We start from the raw sequence: 26,528 nt of genomic DNA on the forward strand, positions 1-26,528 counted from the left end.
TGTGGATAAAATAAGGATCGCCTCAGTTTCTAGCATCTGCAGTGCATCAGCTTCTCGTACAATGGTTCCAGCTCTGCAGCAGCACAGAAAAATGCTAATACAGACACTTGGAAGGGTTAAAATATTGCGTTACAAAGCAACAACAACATGACAACTAAATCATGCTAATGAAGGCAAGCAGGAACTAAAGCAAAGCATTTGATGGGTATCACAATGTTAACCTTCTATCCCTGTCCCACTTATCATCCATCATGAATATTCCCAGAAGAAATAGTTGAGAGTGTGTTATTCGGCGCAGACGACGTGTCTGGCGTCCCGGTCAGGCCGTCTCCTTCTTTCTTACATTTGATTCCAAACAAACTGCAGATTTTCATTAGCATCAGGTCCACAATCTCATCCTCTTCTGACGGCTGCAAAAACAGTGAGCATTCAGTATAACTCGAGGATTATTAATTCATCTCAGGTCATTAAAAACAAAAACATGTTAACAATCAGGTCTCTACTGGAACTGAACAATAACACCAGCAGCATTTCAGACATGGTGTGGGTGAGTTACCTTGTGATGTATCTGCTCCTGAGTGAATGCCACCAGAATGACGGAGATGAAGAGGTTCAGCACCACAAAGGTCATAAACACGATGCAGGACCCGATGAGGAAAGCACCGAGCACTGGATTGTAATTTAGTACCTGTGGGACCAGAAGCAAGAACTATAGTGAAGGAGGATGAGCAGCAAAAGTGAGCTGTGGTTGAATTATGATTGTCTCATACTGACCTCTTCATAGTTAAAAATACCAAGCTGCAAGCTGACCATGGTCTGCACAGCATCAAGCAGAGTCCGATAGGAGTACAGCTTCCAGCCATACATCAGGTTAGACTGGAAAATAGAAAGTTCACCTCTGTGTCAGTGACCACCTTTAAATTACTTCTATTTCACAAAGTAAACATAAAACAGAGAGAGAAACATGGACTCCAGCAGCATGTTGATGTTAAGCGTGGGAAACTCCTCACAGCAATAGAGTAGGCCAGAAACATGATGGTCATGACCACCAGGAAGCCTGAAATATCAGTCCAAGCTCGCTGCAGTGTGGCTGTAATCATGTGCAGCTTGGGGTTCAGTCTCAGCAGGTGCCACAGTTTGACTGTAGCCAGCAGTACCAGAAAGGCAATCAGATATCCAAGCACTGCATCGGCCTTGGCTGTTTCATGGAAACTGACGAACCTGGACAGAGCAGAAACAGAAAGAAAATGACTTATTTTCTTTAAATTGTTTTATTTTTAAAGCCTTTATTGCTCACTGTAGAATACAAATAAATATTTTCACCATCACAATCATAAATCAAGATTTAAAATGTCATATAGCACAGTTACTCTTGATGTGGATTGCATGTATGTTTTCGTTTCCTTAAGGTGATCTTTCTCCATCTGCACACATTTTTATCTTATGTGCACCAGTTATTTTTGTTATGTCATCTTGTACACACAAGATTAAAAACTTACCAGTTAAAAATGAATTAAAGTGGACCTCTGATGCTCATTTCCAACTCCACATCAGTCCTGAACTCTATTTAGACAGCCTCACTTGATTCACAGTTAAAAATAATCCTCTCACACGTTAAGTCTTTGTTGTGGACACTCTTCGGCTGAGTAGTTATCCCTATTATATTTCTTTGAAGTCCGCTTGAAATCCATCACCCGGGGTGGATGTGTTGTTGGTGTAATGTAAATTCTCTATGGACGAGCCCACGTGGTCACAAAAAGCAGACAGACACACAAACATCCACACGGACCCTAGCGCTCGCTGTCTAATGATGAGGTTGTCCTCACCCTGATCTGAGCAGACCTGGGGGACAGATGGGGAAGATATATTCAAGGCTTTACACTAGACCTTTGTAAAGCCCTTCAATTCATCCACTGTCAAAAACAAACAATTTTAGCTCCCTTTCCCATCCCTATAAAGATAAAAACTCTCTGAAACAGACCATTTAAACCTGAAGCCTGAGCTTTTGGCTCACAGGGATTACACACACACACACACACACACGCACACACACACACACACACACACACACACACACACACACACACACACACACACACACACACACACACAAATGATTTGTTTTAGCTAAAATTAGTGTTCCCAAACTACCAGTAGCACAGCATGATGTATGCACTCTCTGCCAAAGTGAATTCGTTTCATCAATGCATGGTCATGCTACTGGAGAGCCACTAAATTGTGACCTTGCATGCTGAGAAATAGAAAAAAACCTGATTTGTGCAGCTCCTGGTGGGCAGAGCAATACATAAGTGGTTCATAAACTCACAGCATTTCTTATTGCTTACTGCTCTTTGTTGTTCTGGTAATAGTTCATGTCTCTGTTCCCGAGTAAAGTCCTCTTGATGAAAACACACAGGGCGCTCCAGCTGAGAATGATGATCGCCAACTCGAGCAGGTTCCACTTATTCTTGAAATAAGTCCATTTCTGTTTCCTCATCAACTTTCCCTGTAAACACATAGGAAACAGAATCAGGTGAGCATATTTACTGTATAACTTCACTTGTAATAACTTATATTTATATTAGCAAAGAAAAGATAAAGCTTGTGCACCTGAACAAACATGTAATAGATGATGAAAAGAAAGTAGATGATTTCAGAAGCCACGACAAAGATGTGAAGGCCACCGGTCGACTGGTAAAGACGCACAGTCTGAAGTTCACTGCAGAACTGGAACGCTCCTGTTAGAAACACGGTATGACAGATTAGGTGGTTCTCATAACGGTTGAGGATTTGTGCAACTCACACAGAATATCTACATCTGGTCTACTTACCTGTTGCTGTGGTCTCCAGCATGAGTGTGACGATGCAGAAGAGGTTGACATTGGCATTGTACACAGTGAACTCAACAAAGATTGCTTGGGTGTACACGTCAAACCAGGTGTTCTCATAAAGGTACTGAAGGGTTCTACAGCAGCAACGATAAACGAAGTAATTTACAGATTTTGTACTTTAAAACGTGACTCAAGACTAACAGTTCTTTCCTACGAGGATAAAAAAGACAAATCAGAACCAGTCAGGGACACTCAAGATAAGATAGTTTTTTCTATCTGCAGAAATTTAGATTTGCCAGTATAAATGGGATCTTCTGACCAGCAAGGGCAAAGCATCTATCAGTGTTAAGAGATATGACACTGATTAAGTCAGCTCAGGAGGAGATGGTTGAAAACCTGCCTGCTGCTACATGCTGCAACTGTGAGCAGGCTAAAGTAGCCCAAAGTGTAGCATAGATGTGATTTATAAAGTGAATATTCATTGAGAAGAGTATCAGCTGAGCCATGTGGATGTGGATCTTTTTTTGAGAAGCAAATTACTTATTTGGTCATAATAGTCATATTTCTGGAGACCAATGCAATGGCTCCTGTCTACTCATCATACATTTAAGTTTACTTTGTCTTAATAAGAGTAATTAAACCTGCAACCCACAAGTTACAACTGCAATTATTATGTATGAAACAATATTTTAATTTTAATATTTTTATTTGATAAATGCTCTGAATTCTAAATATTTTCAGTTTACTCTTTATACCATTTAAGTGCAATAATGTCACCCGCAATTAAAATTAACTACCTGCTGGAGTTTTGGAAATCTGGCCCCAGATCCATCACAAACCCTCCTCCTCTGTAGAGCTTCACATTGCCCCAGATGGGGTAGGCCCTCAGTTTACGCTGAGACTTGTACTTCCACGGGTCGTGAATGTTCGTTGAAGCATTACGACCTACAGGTCGAGTCCAACCTGGGCCGTAGGAGCCCATGTCCTCCAGCTCCCATGAGTACGGAGTGTGACAGTCCGGGATAGACTCCTGCATGGATCGAGCTATGTGGCAAGAGTTTTTCTGCACCCTCACCTGGCGGAGACGAGCGTTGCCCACAAGCCTTGAGTTTCCATCAGTGATAAATCCTGGTACCAATTTCCAAATGACAAGAAGAAATTTTAATGAATCTTTATGCTTTACTACATAAATATAGAGTTAGTTTCACATGGGTAATATTGTTAAATTCTCAGGAGTTGTTTAATATCTTGTATTTAATTGTTACATTTTTAAAATTGTTTTTAATTAAGATAAGCTTCAGCTATTTATTTAAAAAAAACTATCAAAACTAGACTAAAAGATTTTCAAATTTCATAAGGGATTCATGTAAAACATTCTGTGTGCCAATTAGCGTCACTGATATTTGACCTGGGTACTCTCCAAACAAGTTGCTCAGCAGAGTCGTGTTTGCCCAGTTGAACACATCTTGAATGCTCATTGTGTCTGAGATGCCTTTGCTGAAGCTCTTGCGAATGTGTTGAGTCAGAAAGTAGCTGTTGGGGTCCCTCTGACCGTATGCCACCAGGAGTAACATCCACATAAATCCCGTATAGACTGCAACAAAAACAGATCCCTTACATCAGTTTGTTAAAATGTTAGTTCCTGTTCTTGCTTTGAATCAAAGTGGTTTCCTCACCGACAATCTCCCGTATGAGTGCAAAGACCTTTTGCTCTTTAATCATGTTGTTCCGCATCTTCTCGATATCAGTGGGAGGTGGTGGTTTATAGAAACTGCAGGTGCTGTCTCTTCTTGCTGCCTGGACTGCATCCGGATTGTCTGGGGAAGGATTTTAGATTTTAGATGCATTGCATTTTTTGTTCTTCAACACAAAACAATGCAAAAGATGCAATGCAAAATTAAAAAAGAAAAAAAAAACAAGGATACAAAATAAAACTACCTGGGCTTCTGAGACTTTCTTCTATGGCTGGTTCTCCGTATTCCTCCTGGTCAACTTTCTTCAGGACGAGGGCAAAGAAAGCAGCAAATCCAAGAACCTGCAGCAAAAGATAGAGAGATTGACCTACAGACTCTCCCATTTAAAAATGGCTTGTCTAGAGTGGATTGTCTTCAGAAAATGTAACAGTAATTGCAGTATACAGGTAAATCAGTGCAGTATTTCGCACAAAAACGGATTTGATATTGTTTAGTAATTTTCTAAAATTGAATAAAATGTCAGTTAAAAAAATCTTCTAAAGTGGGCTAAAATCTTCTGCTCCTACATATACTGTAATGTTTCTCACCTTTAAAGGCTGGGTGATAAAAAGACTCTCAAAAAAGGAGACCACCATGGAAATAAGCCAGCTTATAGAACGGTCTTTCCCGTAAGTCAGCCCATACATCATAGTGAAGTATCCTGACACACCACTGGTTGCGATCACCAGTATCCACCCGATAAACACAAACCACCACGGCAGCCCTCCTTGGCAGCATTTCTTCTTCCCACCAAGACTCTCCTCTGGCCCGGGGAAACAGCTGAGCTTGTCTCCATCCAGGATTGACATGGGTAGGTGGTATTCCAGAAGCCCCTTCATTCCATGAACTTGCTGCATGGCTCGGTTGTAGCTGTCTGGATTTGGAAACTCAGAAGGTCCCAACATACCAAGCTCCTTCTCGATAAGCTGCAGTTGCCTGTACAGGTACCGGCTCTTGTTGCTCTTCTTCTGGGCTAGATCTAAAGTTTTTTCAGAGCCCTCCCACACACTGGTTTCTGTCCAAGCAAACACACAAAGAAGGACATCAATTATATATAGAATTTAAAAGCATTTATAATATTATAGTGCAGTTTACCTTGCAGATTCACCGCACCCAAACTAAGGATCATAGCTTGATCTTTTTTAGAAGAATCAGTGTAGAAGTCTTCAGCGACTTGGTTTTTCTGTCTGATGATGTCCTCCACCAGAGACAGCAGACTGTTGATGTCAGCCTGCTGACCGTGATGGAGCTCCAGATGTGGCAGTGGGCTCTTCATGGCCTTTGAGAGAGACTGAGCAATTCTTTTTATGTCCTAATCAAGAAACCACACCAAGCTCTTCAGACATGGAGAACAAAATATTTACTGGTACTACACTGAAGAGGTACAAATAACATAAACTTCACCTTCATCACGTTATCTGGTGTGATGTCCTTTATCTCTTTCTGTGGGGACGACGTCTGTGAGGGAGAAACTCGGACAGTCTTCCCCTGTTTTGCATCTGCTTTGGTGGTTTTCTCTCGAGGACGAGTGTTTCTGAAGATACTCACGATGAGCAGATTGATGGGGAACATGATGATTGAACTTTGAACTCCAATGATAACCTGTTGCCAGGTAAACTCGATGTGACCTGCCAAGTTAAAGTCTTACTTTGAATTGGGTTTTAAGGAACACTGATGAAAGATTAAATCTTTTTATGTTGGTCTTACTTACTCCTGCTACCAAATCTTTTGTAAAAAATCAATCAGATATTCTTCTTTTCGTTTGCACGTATGTAAAATTTGTAAATCTTGTCAGTTTTGACGATGCATAGACTTGAAGGTAAGGAAATGTGCAATTAAAGAAAAGCTTTTAATACTGAAAACTAAGTGTAAGTCCAAACAAACAAGTGAGCAAAGTAATCTGGGACCAAACCACAAAAAAAGCGAAGACGGGGCTACAAATATGCAACAGAGTTATAGACAAACAAGACACAGGTGAGGGCTGGATGTATGAGAAAGTTTTTAACAGCAGGTAAAATCAGGGAGGAGCAGACCTGATCCATCCATAAAGGATTCCATTAAGCAGGAAGTCAGGGATGCAGAAGGAGCGAGCGCATAAACAAAGAAACGGGAATACAGACTGGGAAACAGACTAAAATCAAGCCATGAACTGAAATAAAATGTTAGAACAAACTGAAACACATCGTAACACTCAATTCTAAAACCTGAACTGGGAACAGGGCCCCCAAAACTGAACCAAACAAGAAACAAAACACTAGAATTCATGGAGAGTGTAATAAAATGAATGCAGGAATCCAAAACTCACATGAGCATCATGAGCATCAAACTCCACATCAACCATGAGATTTCTCTTCACATCAAAATCAAAATATTTGAACCTGTTGTGTTTATTGAATCTTGTAACAAATTATTTAACAAAAAGTATTTAAACATCAATTTGCATATATGAATTTTAATTTGCATAATTTGCTGCATGTGTCTGATTGTATTCATAAAGTTTTTAACAAAATAAAAAATTACACTTATGATGCAGAAGTATCAAAAACTCTTGGATTAAATATTAAACACTTTGCATTACAAAATTACTTACCTACTGTTGTTTTTCAGCTTTGTGAAAGCTTTGTGTACATTTTGTTACTTACCCAGGTCCATCGTCTGCTCAGAGGGGTCTGTGGGGATGCCCCAGAACATGATGCTGGTCAGCATGGTGCACAGCAGTAAGGAAAAACAGCAGGACACTCGCTGCACACGTGTGAAAGTGCTGCACGGAGGTCGACTAATGACAGAGAACCAGATGTGGCCGTCACGGAAATCCTTGGCTGTCTTCATGAAGAACAGATTACTAAAAAGTTTTTAAGAAAAGTGATTCAAGAAATTAAAGTCAAGAAAACAAACTCCAAAAACAGAGTGGATTCAAAATCCCTTGAATAAATGACAAGTCTCACCTAAATCTCTTTAGATCCACCTCCGTTGCTACTGGGAATACCTTGTCGAGAGTGCACTCTTCCATATCTACAGCCAGCCAGGAGTTACAGAGAAAGTGCCACTTTTGACCAGTCTCCAGATCCTGCACCATCACTTTGCTAACATACCTGCACATTGATTGAAGTATAGATCCTCAAAAATATTGATACAGCTCAAGCTTATCATTAGCCTTTTTCCCTTTGACCCACGTACCACGCAGGGTGATCTCCTGAGTTGTCGTGCCACAGTCTTATGCTCTGCAGCTCTCCAAGAGAAAAGTGTGTGGTCAGCAGAAACATGTCCCCCCCACCTCTCTCAAACACAGGCTTCTCCGAATCTGTCAGGTGGTGGGGCTCACTTTCTCCCTCTGTACCCAGCAGAGTTATGGTTACCTAAAATAAAAAAATAACTAAATGGTTAGTCGAGGCTTGGATGGTGAGAGCCATCAGAATACCGCAATCATACGTTGTTCAACAAAAACATCAGATGGGTTTTGCCTTTGCTGTGAGTCCATCCAAGTCTGCATCAACATCACTGACCTGAGAGGAAGTGGATGCCCCATGTCGGTGTCCTGTGTTAATACTCAGCAGGTAACGATACTGAGCCAAGGGGTCGTTGTCCTCAAGAACTGTTATCTTGACCTGGAAGTGGATGCAATGGGGCAACGTTTAGGATTTTATTTTTATTTTTTTAAAACATGATGGTAAAATTTTAATTTCAAGACAAAATTAAAGTAAAATCAAGATGAAACATTGAAGGTTAGCATGAAATTCTTAAAAGCAAAAGGTGTAAACTGGTGAAGCTCTACTTTACCTTGACTGAATCTTGCATGTCTTTCCTGCGCGCCCATACCACCACCAATAGATAAGCACAAAAAATGGCTCCGACAAAACACACCACAACGGGGTTGTTTGTGAATGTAGCAAAAAGTTCAGCGGTGCGTGACACATCCACTAAGTTAGGCATGACAAAGAAGGAGCTGCCAAAGAAAGTCAAGTGGTTACAGAGACACTGAGTGACCAAAGGTGTGGTGAGTGGACCAACCTGTGAACAAAACAGGAAGCCAGGTGATCAAACCTCACACTCCACATTTTAAGGAAGTAATAATGCAATCAGTTTGGATGTGATTTTTTTCCACCTACCCTGCAGCCATCCTCACTCCAAAAAGACCCAGTTTCATTCCAGTATTTGCACTGGGCAGCGATGGAGATGACAGTGACACTGGCGTTGATGGATTTGATTCCTGGCTCTACAATGGGCTTTATAACAAGGTAGTGCACACCAACATCATCTGTTCTGTCTTTGGGACTCAGCACCCAAGTAAATTTTTCTTCTGTGTTATAACAGAGAGACAGAGATAATTTTAAGAAGACTCATTCTAACTTTAACCATAATTACTGCTTGCATAACCTTAATGCTTAATCCTTGTCTTCATGAGGTAGAGATGCCCTCATAATGTGGCTCTGGTTCCCACAATTTGAGAGCTATCTTCAACTTAATGCAGATTTACATCTACATTATACTATACAGTACATTATTCACCATGCATGACCACACAGGAATGGGATCTACTGTTATTTGTTATCTGCAAAGTATGAAAAGGATGTTTGTTCTGCAGTCACGTGAAAAAGAAAGCTACCACGCCCGGCAAGAGCTTGTAGAACCACCTTTAGCTGCAGTAACTTAAAAATAATCACTTTCTGCTAGGCTTCATTGATCTCTGATGTAATTTTGGCTCAGTCTTCTTTACAATGGTTCTTCATTTCATTTTTAGGCATTAGTTTATGCACAGCTCTTTTGAGGTCCCACCACAGCATTTCAATCAGGCTGAGGTTTGGTTTTAGGCGTTTGTGCTGATATCCTGCGTGTTTTAATCAAACATGGTGCTGCACTTTGGTCTCATCTCTTTAAACATTCTTCCAGAACTCTTGTGGTTTGTTCAGATGAAACTTTGTAGCCCTAAGCTGTGCTGTCATGTTCTTTCTGAGAGAAGAGCTTTTCTCCTGGAAACCCCTCCAAAACAAGCTAAAAAGGCTCATTCAGTCTTTTTCTAATTGTGCTGTCCTAAACTTTAACATGGCAGTACGCAAAAGAAGTGTTTGTGTTATCATGATACTTAGGGATGTCGGTTATTTTAAGAAAAAGAAGCCCAGATAAAAAAGGAATTTACATTAATTATATGCAACCCTAATATTCTTTTCTAAAAACTAAATACTGACCTTCTCTCGCGCTCTCTATAGGGATCTTTGTCTTGGCTACATAATCCTTATCACTTGGATAATCTTTATATCCCAGGAAGAGCATGAAGGAAATGTCTTCAGAAGGCTCAGTTTTCAGCACCAGTGTTACATCCGGAGAGGGAACATCAATTATTAATGTGCTGAAATTGGCGAGGTCCAGGACTGTGCTGTTCTCCTGTCCACTGTCAAGCCGGGGTAGGAGAATCTGAAACTCCAGAAAAGACATCATGCCCCAAATGCTTCTTAACTAAAGTAAATAAAAGTATCTCTTATACAATAGTACCTCTATCTCTTCAGGTAAGTTCTCAACAAGAATGACATTGCCATTCACTCTGGTGAGGGAAACGGATCCCACAGTTCCTGTGATGTTCTCCTCCTTCCAAGAATATGGATTCTTCTCAAAACTCATCATCTAGAAAGTAGGTAATACAATAAATAGAGGCTCAGATGATTTTGGTGAAGCCTTTTTTTTCCATCTACAAAACTTTGCTTTTGCTTTCTGAAAACACCTTTTCCTTCTCGCTTTTATTTCTATGATTTTACTTGTTTGTAATTCTTTTAAATGGTTCCAACATCTTGTAGTTTACAAAGCCAGAAAAGAGAGATAACCCTACAAATAAGGTGGTCTGTTTGTATCTCTTATTGCTGGAGCTAAAATGAAACGTTCATCAAATCTAAACTGTGGACTTTCAGCTATAGGAAAAAACAAATGCTGACTAAAAAAGAAAACTAGAACAGAAAACAGAGAAAAATCTCAAAAATATACTGATGATGATGTCCACTTCCCTCCAGCGTGCAAACACTTACTCTGACGTCCACTGGCTCATCTGGAGAGACAATATGAGGAGGAAGAACAGGGAAGGAAAAACTCGAGGAGCTGTTTTTCTGAGCATTTATATCCAGCATTTGCATGCTTTCTGGAGAAATCCTGGAGAAGACGGTGTTATAATTATCTTCAGGAATTCTTGAGCACATGTCCAAGTCAGAGCCTGTTATGTCTTACCTGTTCACATACACACTGATTTGACCAGAGTCAATGATGGCAGGCTCTCCGTTCAGCTCTTTGTTATTCAGCAGAGCACTCTGGACATTATTTATCCCAGTCAGAAGAAACTCTGAGACTTTTCTCTAAGGAGAACATACAACATCTTGTTTGGTAAAGACCGCAGTGGACGTAGGAATGACATCCAGCATGATATGTCATAATTTTGTTCTCACATTTGATGAAACATTCAAAATATTACTGGCTGCTTCAACTATGGGTGCAGCTGCTTGCACCAGTTCTACATCATCTGTGCTCTGCTGATTGATGCTGATACTGTTGAGGGAGGAGCTGAGGTCTACCAACAGAGAACCCGCTTCTTCCTGGAGAGAGGAAATGCAGCAGCAGAAACCACAAAAGGGTCAGTGTTGACTTGCCTTAAGCCTACAAAAAAGGCTTATGATTACACTAAACCTGTAGTTTAAATGGGTATTTAAACTACCCAAATTAAGTATTTAAACTTAATTTGTTGTTGTTTTTTAGCTTGGTGTTGCTGCAAAATATATTCATTGCACAGTTAAATTCAACAGTTGTTCTCAAGAGTCCTACTCAAGAAGTTGACTGACTTTGCATGATTGAATACTGGTTTCACTTAATCCTGCTGTGTTTTACACATCTGTGCCAACGTCACATTTTTAGTCTTTAATCAGCTTTGACTGATTAAAGACTTCAGACTGATCCTTAAATAAATAATGCAAACAGACAGCAGGTATTGTTACAGCCTTATCAAAGCAGGTGGTCTGCACTGCACTTTATTGCATATCTAATGTATTATACTTGAGCAGCAGGACTGAGCTCCTCTGAGCGGTGCGTGAGCCCAGCCACAGCTCTGGCGGTCACTTGCACTTCCTGAGTCGTGTTGCTGGGGCAGTCCTGCAGAACTGTACTCATTCTGGTCAGCATTTGCTCTCTCAGCTGAAAGAGAAGGAAACGATGATTATCATGTTCTCCACTCGCAAGTTGTGGGCCTCGTAAACATCACAGCAGTGTTATCCGGTCCAGTTATAACATTAACTGCATTCTGTTACCTTTGACCGCTCGTCCCTCTGATGTTGGCCACTCACTGTATTCAGCATATCGGAAACAGAAGCAAATATTTGTCCAAGCGCCTCACCGGTGAGCAGACCTTGCTCCTCTAACTGACTCACAGAGTCCTCCACTGCAGACTGGAGAGTGCTAACGGAGGCACTGGAGTCACCTTTCCGTACCTTAAGGTAGAAACACAATAACTGAGGTTATTTAATTAATCATTAGCATTTCTCTAATCTTCCTTTTTGTATTTGAGAAAATGTAATAATTGACTGATGACCAACCTGAGTGATGACAGTTGAAGTTGCTGTTTTTCGCTCATTTTTCACAGTCACCACAACAGACAAACTGTACTTGTTGTTGACATCGCCGAGAGGCAAGAAGACTGACCTCACCTCATTTGAAGTACTGCATCGTAGATGTGTGCCTAAAGGACAAAAGAAGCAGTTTAGCACGGTTGCACTTGATTCTCAATTACGTACCTACACATTGGTTGATAAAGTATCAAAATGAAAACTAATTTACTTTCTCCGGGGAGTCAACCACCAACTTTTCGAACCACTCCTGTCAAGTATGTGTAGTGGAGAGTAGTGTGAGGACCTGAACGCAGACTGTGAACCATTTATTGTAGGCTGTTGGCAGGTTTATAGCTTATGTTTGGGATTTGTACTAAGAAAACTGAAAACTGTAAACCTAAAGCTAATAACACGCACTAAGTAAGTTTCAAGACAAAGATCATAGACACAGACTTGAGACAGGAAAGAGGAATGGCTCTAAAGGAATGAGGAACTAAGAACAAACTGAATACGCAAAGAGGAAAACACAAGAAAACCATAAACATTAAGCAACCCTGGAATTAAAGAGACTCTTAAATAAATACTAGAAAGTTCAAACTGAGAAATGCTGGGTCAGCTGACCCAGACCACGACGACTCCACCTACTGAGATTTTTTATTTTAAAGCGCTACGATCTAACAAAAAAACATTTCTCAACTGAGCTGTACAATTTGTTTGAACTGATAAAGCAGCAGCTGATGCTGGCACGTGGCCCGAAAATACCACAAAAGCTTTATTTATATTCTGCTCATGAGTTAGTGGCCCCATAGTGTAGTGGTTTACATATTCACTTGGCAAACAAAAGGTCACTAGTTCCAGATATAAAACTGCCAAATCAAACATGTGGTTGCTGTCTGCTGTGGTGACCTCTTGTGGCAAGGGCTAAAAAGCTAAATAAAACTATCAAAACAAAAAAGCTGTGAGATTGCTTTCATCAATAACACTAATTACACTCCACCACACTCTCACCTGCGTTGGTCTTGAAGCAATAGAGACAGCCTGTAGAGCAGAAAGAAGTTGTTTTGCAGGTAATGCCAAAAGCATCGAGCACAGTTCCTGACGGTGGGGAGATGCTACATGAGGGCACTGAGGGATCCATCAGTGCATCAGTTGTGACTACTGAGTTTGTAGGTGGTTCAGTTGGCTCGGGGTCTGGTATCGGAAGTGTGTACTTGACAATCCCCGGCTCCTTCTTGTCTGTTTAAAAAAAAAAAAATTAATCAGGTATAATTTGTTTTCTAGACTTTGATCAAAAATGTATTTTAAAAGACACATTCTGTGTCTATCTATGACATGAAAACACACCATAAGCAATTACAGTGATGTTCTGCTGCATGCCCCTTGAGACTTTTAGATATTGGCTGTGAACGGTATATTCAATGTTGCCATCGTGCTTCTCCGTAAGGGGCCGTCTTCCCACTTTGGAGTAGCATCTACCGAGGCTACCCTGAGGAGAACTCATTAGTTATTTCTTGTTTGTCACACCGGTCTATTTAGCCACATTTCCTGTTGTTGTTTCAGACTTACTGTCAAAGGTTTAAGGTCCTCAATATACCAAACTACATGCGGGCAAGTCGTCAAACAGCTCAGTCTTAGCTTTGCCTGGTCATTCACATTTATTGAAGCACAATTATCACAGCTGCAAGAATTAAGAACATAAAGTAACTGGTTGTAGTTCCTGATGCATTTTTGCAATCCTGTACAAATACCATTGTTTCTAATTAAACCCATTTTACCTGATGGTGACATCTGTGAGTTCTTTTGAAGGAACAACAGAGACACATTTAGAAGCTGTTCCAAGTTCAGCCCATTTCCTAAACCAAGTCCTTCTCTTTACTCTTAAAATGTATCTGAACATTTCAAATGGATCTGGGAGGCATTCTCGTTCAATCACATGAGTTTCATCCATTGTTTTGTTTTTGCATTTGCAATCTCCTGTGTGGGAAAAAAAAAAGCAGAAACAGTCTCAATATAAGACCACAATAATAATGATGTCATAATAATGCTGTGGTATAGCAAGATGAAGCATAAAACATTTTGTATAAGCAATGCAGTGCAGCATCAGCTCTGTTTGCTAAAACTGCAATCTGACACTATTTTCCGTGCAAATTTTCTTGACTTAGGGCATAATGCACTCTTCTAGGTGTTTCTTGTCTTGTAATGATCACAGATTACAGTTGCAGTTTGATTGTACTGTTGTGTGATTACGTATTTTCCCGATACATCCAAAACAAATTTCACGATGATGCAGTGGCAGAGCTTGTGGGGTTTCAACAAGGATCTGAATGACCAGGTTTCCCTCGACCCATGCATCATATCACAATTTAGTGATCAGTGAATTAGTGTTGTACTTACTGCATTCCCATTCATATGCCAGTTCTTTGCTAGGCAGTGATTCAGTTCCAGTTACTGTCAGTGTAACCCTCTGAGTGTAGTCAACCAAAGTGTCAGGAGTAGCAATTATTTTCAAGTCAGCAGAGTCACTGTCACTCACATTATCTGCCTGGAGATGAAAACAGAGTCATTGTGCTGCAGTCATTTCTGCAACAGGCTACATATTTTGCACAAGTTCCCAGATTATTTCTGTTTAAAATGATATTTTACATACTGTATGTTCATTGGTGCTCAGTGAAAAGTCAGAGTAATTCTGGCAAGCCTCAAGAATCTTGTCTAAGTCCACATTGACATCAGAGGATGAAAGACCATTGGTGGCTCTTACGTTCACTTGCAAAGATCCTTTACCAAAAGAGATCATGTTTAACCAAATCGGGCACAAATCCTATATAACTGGTACTTGTTTTGTCTTAACAGGAGCATGACTCAAGCTTTAAGTACCTTTAAGTGGGCTGGAGAATGTGTAAGTTTGCAAGCCATCAGCGAGCATGTCTCTGCTCTCCGACAGAGTGTCCTCAGCTCCAGTGAGTGTGAAGAGCAGCTCCACGGGGGCTCCTCGCTCCAGTGAAATGTTAATGATGAGATCAGCAGAGTCGGGACATACGTCTTCCTCCGCAATCACAGAGGCCTGCAGGCCTTCAACGGGATGCAGCAGACACAGCTCTAGATGAGCAGACACCGTGCGGGTTGTGACCCTGTTAGATGCAGCTAAGGTGAAGTTGTGGCAACCATGACCGAGCTTCTCCACCATGCTTGCATTCAGGGTAATATTGTGTGGCATTTTTCCGCTGCCCACTGATTGATTTGCGACTAAATGGGCTTCATGATGAATTGTGTAGGAAACATTTGTACCTAGTTACAGAAAATAAGAACAGAATGATCTTCTATTTTTGAGAAATGGACGTATCGTCGCACCCCTTGTGCTGCCAAACTGACTCACCTGCCTCCACTGCAAGTTGGATTTGAACTGGAACATTGAAGAGGGCATTGCATTTAGTGCCACCTGTTGACATATTCTGGCCATTACACATGATCACACTGAAGTCTCCAACTGGCTCCTGAATCGTTATAGACTTCTGAGCTGCGATATTCCAGTCACTGGTAGTGCACTCCACTCCAACCAGGAAGACACCAGGATGTGTGAATTTGTGTATAATTGTGCTCTCCATCCTGTGAAAAAGCAGCAGTGTTTGTGATATAAATAAAGTACTAAGATCCATCTAACATATTTGGTCAACTGCAAATCTTTGCTCACTCTTCTGGGCTGTACGGATCAATAGTGTGGCCATCCCCAGCATTCACTGTGCATGTTAAGTTTCCCTGGAATGGATGAAGGAGCCACTTCACGGTGATGGTGACATTATCGAAGACAGCTGCAAGTTTACTCATCAGCAGCTGAAGCCCTAGGAGGAAATCACACCACTGAATTAGACTTGTGGAAACATACAGTCAAAGATCTTTGCACATAACATCATAAGCACTATGGAATCTGTTTTGATCAGCTGGTCTTTATGAATTTAGGTTGAGTTTAGGCTGATGGGTTTAGTGCAAAAAGTGTATATAAAACAAGAAATCGTGCATCTGACCATTTTTGCAGCGATACTCTGCAGACAGGTAACTTCCCAGCGCCGGACATGGTTCACCAAAAGTGCTCAGATCTACTCCAGCCTGGCAAGCCTGCAGTCCGTGGCAGTGAGCTGCAATAACACATACAGCAAGCCGAGCAAACGGCAATAAAACACACTTTATTTATTAGGGTTTGCACATTAATGATAAGACTTTACAGGCAACGCAGAAAAAGTCACACAAAAAGCAAATAAAAACAATAAATGCTAAAATTGAGTTAGCTAGATAAACAAGTGAGATATAAATATTTATTATTTTAAATAAATGTGTCACGAAATTGGCATTCTTCACCAAGATAAATGGCTATTATCACTTGATCTCTTCAAAGTCAGTCCAGGAAATGCACTCAGTCTCTGATCCCATGAGTGTGGTTGGGACATGTCTCATCCTTCCACTTTATAAGCATTAAACTTCTAGCTATTTGTGTAGCAAATGCAACCTATATGTTGGAAGGCATATTATTTCAACCAAATATTTCAAATACTGGAGTTATTGGAGACTGATCAAGATTTTAAAGGCCTCCCTTCAGAATTTAAGGAGACGGGGAAGGTCCCAAAAAGTATGAATAAGTGTTCCAATCAGATTTCTTGCATCTACCATACATGGGATTTAAATCTAAATAAATCTTGCCCAGGTTGTTTTTGGTAAGGATGTTTAAAAAGAATGCTGCTATTTAATGTTCATACTATCAAATTTCAACATCCTCCTTCTGTATCTACAAGCTTCTGGTGAGACTGCATAAAAGCTTTTTAAAGAGGGAGAAGCTTACTAACCCCTCCAGCATAACTAATACTGCTATGAATATGGATGTAGATTCACTCTACCCATCTTTCACCTCCAACAGGGAGGGATTACACGAATTTAGTTTCTGGCAGTATAACCCCTTTGTCTGCAGTCACAGAGCAATGATGGCTTTTATGTTTTACACGAATCGAGAAACAAAAACATAATAGTATTGATTTTACTAAGTTTTTTCTTGGCTTTTGGATGATGTTGCTTTAATAAAGACAAACACTGCACGCATCAGCAGAATTTACCATTCTAAAATGTAACGAGGTAAATAACTGGTTAAGTAAATGACGAGTAGCCCAACCTATTGTAAACATGTTTTTCTGTTTCTGTATCATAGCTGCCATCAAAAGCTGGATCAAGTCAATTAAAAAGATGTGACCCATAATACCTGTTACATAATCTGTTACATCCATCCAGCTGCACTCTTCCTGGGAAGACGTGGGCGAGGGTGTAAGTTGGGATCGGCAGTAGTGGATTGTTTTACGACCGTAAAAACTGTCATCAATCTCTATAACTTGACCAGAACCACACTGCAGTGTAGCGTTTTGGCCATCACATGCAATTGATCTCCCAGAATCTGCAGGGAGAAAAAACAGAAGAAAATTTACATAAGAAAAAGAAGCAGCATAATTGTATTGTCATATATGAAGTTTTTTAAGGGCGCGTACCAAATTGGCAAATGAAGTTAAATTCCTGGCTGCAGTTTTCTGTAGCTTCCCACTGAAAGCCTGAGTGTCTCAGGACATGCGCGCAGGCTGCTTGATCATCTGGCAAGTTAACCCAGTTACTGTAACTTACATCTGAGCTGTCCAACCAAGCGAGAACACCTGAAAAAGCACAACAATTACTTTTGATAATCAAGCGAAATGCGGTGGAAATGTTATTACTGCATGCCCATTTGTTTTCTTTCTGACAGTAAAGAACAGACGGGGTGAATAAATGGTAAAGTCTTGTCCTCTGTGAAGGGAAACAAACACACCACTGTAAATCAGGCCTTGTGACAGCCACCCTATTGAATAGTTCAAAAGAGTGACAATTATCTCCCATTACACCTGTTGGCTGAGATATCCAACTGGGCTCCTTTCACTGCGAATGTCAGTAAACAAACACATCACAGTTATTTACAATGCACACACAAGCTGCCCAGTGAGATAGCAGTAGAGGTTATAATGCCTTCATTTCTGAAATTTATGGCAAGGCAAGGCAAGGCAAATTTATTTGTATAGCACAATTCAACAACAAGGTGATTCAAAGTGCTTTACAGAGATATTAGAAACAAGAACAAATAAAAAGCATGATTTAAAATTGATTAAAACAAGCAAATAAACTAACTAACTAATTAACAAACAAACAAACAAACAAACAAAACAGTATATAAAATCAAAACAGATAAAATCAGAACAGTAGATAACAGTAGATAAAATGGTGCACTTTGTAATATAATCATTGATCACTTATACCTCTTTTCTGTCAATAAGTGCACCAGAATACTTAATATTTATAGTGTGTTTCAAAGAAGTTCTTGTCTATTTTAAAGAAGCAATAATTTTACTAACTTTCTGCAAAACCTTTTTTCTAACTGTTTATGTTAGCACTGAAATGCATACAGTCATAAGAAGTCATTCAGTGCCTCCTCTCACCCTCAGTGGCAGCAGAGTCAAGCGTGAGGTTGGGAGCAGCAGGTGCCACTCCGAGCCACCAGTTCCTGTCAGGCTTCAGGTGCTTCTGAAGGAACTGCTGCGTCTCATCGTTCAGGATAAAGGCCAAGTGTCCTCCGCCTCGCTCACACCATTCCTCAGCACCTCGAAAGGATCGCTGCAGATCCACAAACTCGTAGCACGAGCCATCGAAACCTTCCTGGTATTCTGGGCAGGATTGAGCTTCAGTATCGTCCTTGGCGTGACAACTCCAGCAGAGGAAGAAAACCACCAAAGTGAGCGTAGCTGAAGCGGTTCTGTCCATCTCTGAAGCTGAACAGTCTTCAGACTCTCTGGTAGCATCTTGTTTTTAAAGAGTAATGACGTCAGTAGCTCTGACAGGGATGGCTTTCTTGATGGGTGCAGAGCTTTGTATGTGGCCATAATCCTTGGAGTCAAACAAAGCCTGCCTGTGCAGTGAAAAGGGTTAAAAGCTCACTGTCAACAGCCAGATTGCTCCTCTGTCTCCATTACTGCAGAGCTTCACAACCTGCACAGTGAGATAAGCCTCACAGTCATACCTGATGTAACCCCCGTCACTGTGAGCTTGATCTTGTTCAGACTTGTTCACATTAAAACACACCTTTAAGGATAATCAAAAAAAATTATCGGAGCAATTCTACACTAATGAATTCCCCTGCACAGAAAGCTCTGTATTCTTGAGAGCTGAGATTTTAATTTGTTACGAATCACACTGACAATGACTTCCATCTCTTCAAGGGCAAACAGTCATAGCAAAACAGTAAGTTTGCTTTTTCTACCTGCTGTGACATGTCAAAATGTATTTTGTGGAAAATACCTGGAATTATTCACTTAATGAATAATTAAAGCAATAATTACTTTTTAGTGTGTGCAACCATGTACATAGGTAACATGTGAAGGGACCTCGAGAGCGGAAACAGTTAAAATGTCGATAGATAGATAGATAGATAGATAGATAGATAGATAGATAGATAGATAGATAGATAGATAGATAGATAGATAGATAGATAGATAGATAGATAGATAGATAGATAGATAGATAGATAGATAGATAGATAGATAGATAGATAGATAGATAGATAGGGGTGTCAAACTCCAGTCCATGAAGGCCAGCATCCTGCTTGTTTTTGAGATGTGTGTGCTTTGCCAATAAAAAGCTACAAGGGCAGGTTAGTTGGAAGACAAGCAGGACAGCGGCCCTTGAGGCCTGGAGTTTGACACATGTGGATTACAGTGTTAAATTGCTGTGTTACAGAAAATAATCATGATTGTTAAAGAATAAAAATAGAAATAGTGACTTTAAAAACACATACAACCAATAATATGTATAATTTTATTTATAAGAATGATAAAATAAAATAATAAAATGTAAGACTGAAAAGAGAACTGTACTAAATGGTACGTATGACCTTCATAGCAATCAGTATTAATACATAACATATAATCTATTAAAAAATGACATGTATGAATCTTGTATTCATTCAAAATATTAATTTTATATTCATACCATGGCAATATTAGAAATAGCAACAACTAGGGCGCTCAAATGTGTTAAAAAACCCAAAGTGATTTGTGACCCGGATGTGTGACGTCATATTTGAGGGACCGCGCTGTCTGAGGACATGACAGTTAAGTAACCGGTGTGTGTTTCACAAACTCCCCCTGATCAAGCTGTGCCTCCGTTTTCACAATGTTTGCTTGTAGTCGCAGTTTGAACAGCGCTGTGGTGTCTGCACTCCGTCTTCGGCGCAGTAATCAGGTTAAAACACCTTTAGCAGTACCAGCAGTGCATTTCAGAGGGTCAAGCTTTAGCTTAATGCTAGCCGCCAGTTTGCAGAAACTGTCTGCTGAACTTAAACTCATCTCCTCCTCCTCAGACTGCCGTCACTGGACAGCTGGAAAGACCTCTGTCCACGCAAACCGACGGGGAGGTCCGCATCGCAAAGATACTGAAGGAGAAGTTCCCTTCAGCCTCGTCACTCAAAGTTGTGGATATATCAGGTAAACACTTAAATCCGCGGAAATGATCCTGATCCGCCTAAGACGGGAGCACGGCTTAACACGTGGGAAATGACAAGGCTGGAAATGAAGCTACACAAAACTTTTGGTTCATACACAGTGGGGGCAGTGTCAGACCTTGAGTAAATTTTTAAGGATTCATCTACTGTGCAGCTGCCACATGAGGAATTACTGACAGGCAGTGACGGTGCTAAAAACAAAGACATCACCCAGATTGACAGGATTACATGTTTTTCCTCTCTTTGCTTATTAGCAACACCCTTATTTCCTTTTATTGTAAGGAACCGATCTGCTCCTTTTAACTCTGGTTGGTGGTATTTGATTTGTTAATTTTGTGTAAACTTTTCTGTTATTTGCACATACACTGTGGATAAATACTTTCCCCTGGTTTATATCATGTGATACCCATTATCACTGATTTGAAGCTTTTTGAGTCAGCTAACTCAAAAGACCCTCAGAGGGATGCATTCCGATGCAGGATTAAAGGATTTGTGAGCTTAACGTTTTCAATCTTAAATATGCTATTTAAAAAAATAAAATAAAAATATATATAGATATAGATATAGATAGATATAGATATAGATATATATAGATATAGATATAGATATATATAGATATAGATATAGATAGATAGAGCTGGGCGATAGAACGACAACGATATGTATCGCGATATAACTTTTACTCGATAGAGAAATTAAGCTATCGCGATAGACCTCGCCGCTCTTGTCATCTTAAAAAAAAAAAAAAAAGTCAGCCAAATTCAGTAGCGCAGAGCCGAACCAATCACAGCCGCAGCGTCACGTCGTGTGACTTGTTACGTACAGCACAAGTGCCAAGCCGCACGTGTGTTTGTTTGGGAAGCAGCCAGCGGGTAATGGAGGAAATGAGTGTGCCGACTAGAAAAATCAACCGAGCGTGACCGAAGAGAAAACAGATGATGGTTCCAACGCCGGAGAGATTGTCGAACGGAAGAGCCATAGAAGTTCCGTAGTGTGAAGGTATTTCGGCTATTTCAAGTCTGACAAAAAACAGAGTAGCGTGCACTGTAAATTGTGCCGAAAGCAAGTCTGGAAATACAATAAACTGGTGCATGCGTCACACTGCGCCACGTTATTGTTTCGGTGAAATGAATTTCTACAATACTGTTACTGTTAATTCTACTCTCTGCAGTGTTTAAATGCTTACACATACACACAGTTACTGTCCCTCCACACATACGACTCGGTTCTGCTTCTATGCCCCAGCTTTGTTTACTTTTTCCCACCGAGGCTTCTAGACTTCTGATTGGCCAACATTTCTGCACGGTTAGGAATCTAGCGCCACCTGCTGCTTTGGCATGTTCATAGCAGCGTTTTCCTTCATTTCTGCCTTTATGTGTGGACGGGATTCTTTTTTAAAACGAAAACGGAAAATCTCCGTTTTCAAAAATACCCGTGTACGTGTGGACGTAGCCTCAGTCTCTGACTGGAAGCGCTAATTCGTCATTCGGCTTTTGTCAGACTAAAGTAACTGTTAAAACTGTTTGAAAAGCTAAGCTATACAACAAGGAGAGATTGAGAATTTCCTTTTAATTCTCAGTTTATTTGATATTGACAAAAGTTAGTCAGTTTTGTCTGTTCTTCTGTAAAACAAACTAAGATTTATTTTTAGAATTAATATTTTGTTTGTAAGTGGAATTGACAATTTAGTCTGTTTTGTTTGTTCTATTTTGAAACTTAAACGCTTTAGCGGCTGCCTTTTGTGTAGTTTGCAATATTTGCCTTTATTTATCTGAAAAAGTCTCATGTTCCTTAAGTACATCTACCCTGTTGAACTTATTATGAGAAATAAATATTTAAATCAAAACAAGCTGCTGATTATTTCACATTTTACTTGTGAGCAACGGCACATTTAAATCTTACAAATATAGTTATTTGGCTTATATCGTGATAGATATCGTTATCGCCTGAAATGAAAAAAACATATCGTGATATGAAAAAATCTCATATCGCCCAGCTCTAATATATATATATATATATATATATATATATATATATATATATTTATTTATTTATTTATTTATGGTTATTGTTTTTGCCTGGTCGTACTCTGCTGCTAAGTCTGTTTTAAATTGATGGATGGCAAATAACATCCAACAGATTAGAGTATTTGTAGCCCATTTAATACCAAGAACAATCAGTCAGTAAAATTAACTTCACCTTCATCTGGTCACCCACTTATTAATACCCTCTGCGAGACGATGTCAGACTTGATTACATTGATTATCCTTTGATGTGTGTATCACTTTTGAACTACACACAGAGCACATGGAGTTATAAAATCAATATATCAAGTCAAAATTCACAAAAATAATTGGTTTTCTGTGGTATTATTCTCAACTTCTTTGTAGCAATAATGTGGCCCTTTTCTGATACCTTGTTTTTTATTGTTGTTTTGTTTATCAACCATTCGAAAAGGCTTAAAGACTCAAATGATGCAGCAGACACCACTTTTTAGATGTCTTGGTGTAAAAAGCCCAGGTTAAGTCTTTAACTGCCTTCATGATACCCACCCACTTCATATGGTTTTAGGTTTGCAGAATCAGCTAATGCAAAGAAATCCCAACTATGTTGAATTTGCCTGGTAGGACATGTAGGTCTTCCCTGAAGCCGTGCATTTGAACTGAGGAAAACTCTGAAAGCCAAGGAAGCAAACAAACAAGCAAAGCAAGTCATAAGATTCTCTGTTTCTGTGTTTCTGTTCTGTTATTAGGTGGCTGTGGGGCCATGTATGAGATCCACATAGAATCCAGTGAGTTTAAAGGAAAAAGGACTGTTCAGCAACACCAGTTAGTCAATCAGGTAAACCCCTAGAAACCTTGTCTAAACTGATGTATTAAATCTAAAATTGTTGATGTTTTATTTAGTCTGTGTTGAACCTTGTATGTGCTTGTTATTTGTTTTTTTTAAAGATGACATGAAACGCTACACATATAAAGGATAATTTACATCATGGAGCCCTGCTCTCAAAAACTGACATAGATGTAACTCTGTCTGTGAAGCTGGATTAAATATGTTTAGCACCATCTTCTGTTAGTATGGAACGTGATGTCACTGGGTTGCAGCTAATAGTCTTACATTAGTTTATGTTTGCTAACCAGTGACAGAATCATGATCAGGTTTGTGCTGCCCCTGGGTATAACAATGAGTTTTATGTTAAGAAACCAAGGATATACTGTCCACTTTTACCGTCTTGTCTCTAGCAGTATTTGGCTCTCATTACTTGGCTAGCGGCACTGAAATGGGAAAATCCATCTGTTAGCTGCAGTGTCTGGGTTTGTATAGCACTCCATGAGGTAAATTAACCTCCATAGATCTAGTGTTTCATGTCCTCTTTTAAGTCTGTCGTCTTGGCTTCAATTAACAAAAACTTGTAGTTTATATTTGCAATAGTTGATATTTTAATCACAAGTATTGCGTATGTCTTGTCCTCCACAGGCACTCAAAGATGAGATTCAAAACATGCATGGATTACGAATATTCACTGATGTCCCACAACATTAGAAAAAGTCCTATTTCTGGCCCACAAACCTTTCCTTTGTTCACCCTCTCTAGTATGAATGCACAACTGGGAGGAAAAAAAGCTGTTATGTACTAAACTAATCCTGTGACATAGATGTTAATGTACCAGTGGCAGAAACGCACAGGACCTTATCTGTAGCAGTTAAACACTGACAGTGTGAAACATGCATGATTGCTAAGTGAGTTATCATGTACTCTAAGATAATATATTGAACCAATGAAAGCTGTGATACGCACAAAATGGCCTGCTAAATTGTTAGCAAAGTGTCAAGTCATGTAGGCTCTTCCCATTGTGGGGTCTCCTGAGGGCTGATGGTGATGCTGGTGTAATAATGGGCAGTCTCGTAATGGTGGAGAATAGCTACAGACTCTATTTTTAACTGGGGAGGGATCTGTTTATGGAGCATTAGTTTGCAATGTCATTAACTCTGACCACAGTCTGTGTTACCGTCTAGCTTAAGATGATTAATTTCAAAATTGGTTACTGGCATTGGATTGTACTTTGCTCCTGTGTTTATGCTACCTATTCCTTTCTAATGTACCTTGCAATAAAAGGAAGCTACTTTTGTTGACTGTTTTCTTTTTGTTGCTTAAATTAAAAAAAAAATCCATTTATATAAAAAAGGAAATGCGCTCACTATTACTGCCTGTCAAATTAATCTAATATTAATCACGCTGAGGATTAAAAGTGAAAATATGAAGTTTTTCATAACATCTTTGCTGCTGTTGAATGTTGAAAAATGATGGCAGAAAGCAAGTGGAAGCCTTAAACAATAGGCTTAAATCATTTCAGCTGAACCAGTGTATAGCTGAGTGATGGAAGTTCATCGCTCTGATCTGTAGTTCTACAAATCTGTTTGAAAATCTTTCCGCTCCTTTTTGGAGTTTCCTGTTATTTAAGCAGGCTGCCGCAGTTAGCTACGTTAGCAGCTAGCATGTTCTTGAGCTCAGATATTCAAAGAAGTACAAAAAGTGAATGTTAGACAAGTGTTATTATGGCGTCTTGGCTTCTTCAGGATGTGTAGTAAGCAGTAACGTTTATAATAACTTTTCATTTTATTATTTATTTATGCTTGGCACATATCATTGGCTTCTTTTTGTGTTTGAGAAATTTTAGATTAAACCTTTTGCAAAGAGGTCCGTTTATAAAAGAAAACAGTTACGATAAAATTAGGAGCGAGTGTAGCAATTTATGATGCAGGAAGTTGAATGCGTCAGCAGGTTGTTTTAAGATGTTGCCAGGGTTACACCGCAACCTTGGCAACAGTTGATGAAGTTATTTTCTCCATGACCATGGAGTTTATTCTACAAAGAAAATTAGAAGTCAATTTCAAAACATTAGAAATATTACACCACCTGATTTATTAATTTTTATTGCGAAAAGGCTTTTTACTTTTACATATTAGGTTTTGTGTTAGGTAGCAAACACACAAAATTTGTTAAAGAATATGATAAATTAGCATTTTGCTAGTTTCTCATTAATTGTAGCACCTGACATTGAACCACTCCAGGCTACTTGAATCTATGTTTATCCATATCTAAGAGAGGCCTATAAACCTTTTCAGCCAGCCATAAAGACTTCATAATGTCCTCTGTATAGTGAAATGCTTTTCACTGTTTTGTTTTGGGTTTTTTTGTTTTGTTTTGTTTTGTTTTTTTTACAGTCATAATAAAAGCCTTATTTTTAGGTTGCAACCGTGTGATATACAAATTAAGAAATTAATTCACGAGCTTTAAATGCAGAATCTTGTTTCCATCACTGGGGGAAAAATATTATCTACAAATTTTTGGTTATTATCTCAATCTTGACTTACGAATAGGAGAAAAAAGATTTTTTTTGCCCTCAAAAATTTTTTTTGAGGTTTTAATCTCAGAATTTGGGGTTATGTATCTATAAATAATAAATTATTATTATTAATAAACTAATAATATGACATTTTGAGTTACTCAAGTCAATTTTGACAGATTTATCAATTTTTAAAAAATCTGTCTTTTAGTTATTTATTTATTATATATTGTCATTTAAACATCGTTTAGCCCTGTTTAATAGTTAATTTAAACAGAGATTTCGAGGGATGTAAAAGAATATGTATTATATATGTATTAAATGTATCCAAATTTAAAAAAAAAATTATAGCCTCGAAGAAACTTCAAGTCTACAAGTCACGAATACATTATTTTAAATAGGAATGTTGCACTCGCACACAATCATGCATACCATGATTGATTGTTGTTAATTCTTCGCTAATTCTTCCAGGTTTGTTTGTTTTGTTTCCTCTGGTCA

At 39.3% G+C, this 26,528-nt stretch overlaps 2 protein-coding genes across 2 annotated transcripts; one reads left to right on the forward strand and one right to left on the reverse strand.

Annotated features, from left to right (window-relative positions):
* On the reverse strand, window positions 1-18,948 carry LOC147339008 (polycystin-1-like protein 2). The gene is made up of 41 exons (XM_086297770.1): window positions 18,627-18,948; window positions 17,655-17,813; window positions 17,375-17,563; window positions 16,155-16,265; window positions 15,824-15,971; window positions 15,509-15,738; window positions 15,010-15,420; window positions 14,783-14,910; window positions 14,530-14,677; window positions 13,911-14,106; window positions 13,702-13,813; window positions 13,480-13,621; window positions 13,144-13,371; window positions 12,124-12,266; window positions 11,839-12,018; window positions 11,588-11,725; window positions 10,987-11,133; window positions 10,772-10,896; window positions 10,576-10,696; window positions 10,052-10,180; window positions 9,748-9,973; window positions 8,671-8,861; window positions 8,342-8,572; window positions 8,068-8,169; window positions 7,742-7,920; window positions 7,510-7,656; window positions 7,207-7,406; window positions 5,969-6,192; window positions 5,660-5,876; window positions 5,113-5,579; window positions 4,770-4,866; window positions 4,508-4,648; window positions 4,240-4,425; window positions 3,629-3,959; window positions 2,832-2,965; window positions 2,611-2,738; window positions 2,346-2,506; window positions 1,011-1,221; window positions 775-876; window positions 557-688; window positions 1-410 (listed from the first exon to the last, which is right to left on the reverse strand). The coding sequence occupies exons 1-41, from the start codon at window positions 18,946-18,948 to the stop codon at window positions 243-245; spliced, it is 7,482 nt and encodes a 2,493-aa protein (XP_086153896.1). The 3' UTR covers window positions 1-242.
* A 1,318-nt stretch (window positions 18,949-20,266) lies between these two features.
* bola3 (bolA family member 3) lies at window positions 20,267-24,811 on the forward strand. The gene is made up of 4 exons (XM_086298825.1): window positions 20,267-20,424; window positions 20,543-20,666; window positions 23,436-23,524; window positions 24,161-24,811. Exons 1-4 carry the CDS (start codon window positions 20,356-20,358, stop codon window positions 24,224-24,226), a joined length of 348 nt encoding a protein of 115 aa, XP_086154951.1. The 5' UTR covers window positions 20,267-20,355; the 3' UTR covers window positions 24,227-24,811.
* The last annotated feature ends 1,717 nt before the right edge of the window (window positions 24,812-26,528 follow it).

This window comes from Aulonocara sp. 'chitande type north' Nkhata Bay, linkage group LG1 (assembly GCF_057382095.1).
Source record: "Aulonocara sp. 'chitande type north' Nkhata Bay isolate Kocher_YH1m ecotype deep benthic linkage group LG1, A_spYH_male_GT1.1, whole genome shotgun sequence".
In the NCBI taxonomy this organism is placed as follows: domain Eukaryota; kingdom Metazoa; phylum Chordata; class Actinopteri; order Cichliformes; family Cichlidae; genus Aulonocara; species Aulonocara sp. 'chitande type north' Nkhata Bay.

Bases quoted from the DNA above. Each gene is read 5' to 3' on its own strand.
- LOC147339008 (XM_086297770.1), bottom strand. From the start codon at position 18,948: ATGGACAGAACCGCTTCAGCTACGCTCACTTTGGTGGTTTTCTTCCTC. The intron at 8,862-9,747 runs GTCAGTATTTAG...GTTATAACACAG, and splicing joins TATAGAGAGCGCGAGAGAAG to AAGAAAAATTTACTTGGGTG. The intron at 8,573-8,670 runs GTAGGTGGAAAA...TTTTGTTCACAG, and splicing joins GGAGTGAGGATGGCTGCAGG to GTTGGTCCACTCACCACACC.
- bola3 (XM_086298825.1), top strand. From the start codon at position 20,356: ATGTTTGCTTGTAGTCGCAGTTTGAACAGCGCTGTGGTGTCTGCACTC. The intron at 20,425-20,542 runs GTTAAAACACCT...CCTCCTCCTCAG, and splicing joins GTCTTCGGCGCAGTAATCAG to ACTGCCGTCACTGGACAGCT. The intron at 20,667-23,435 runs GTAAACACTTAA...TTCTGTTATTAG, and splicing joins CAAAGTTGTGGATATATCAG to GTGGCTGTGGGGCCATGTAT.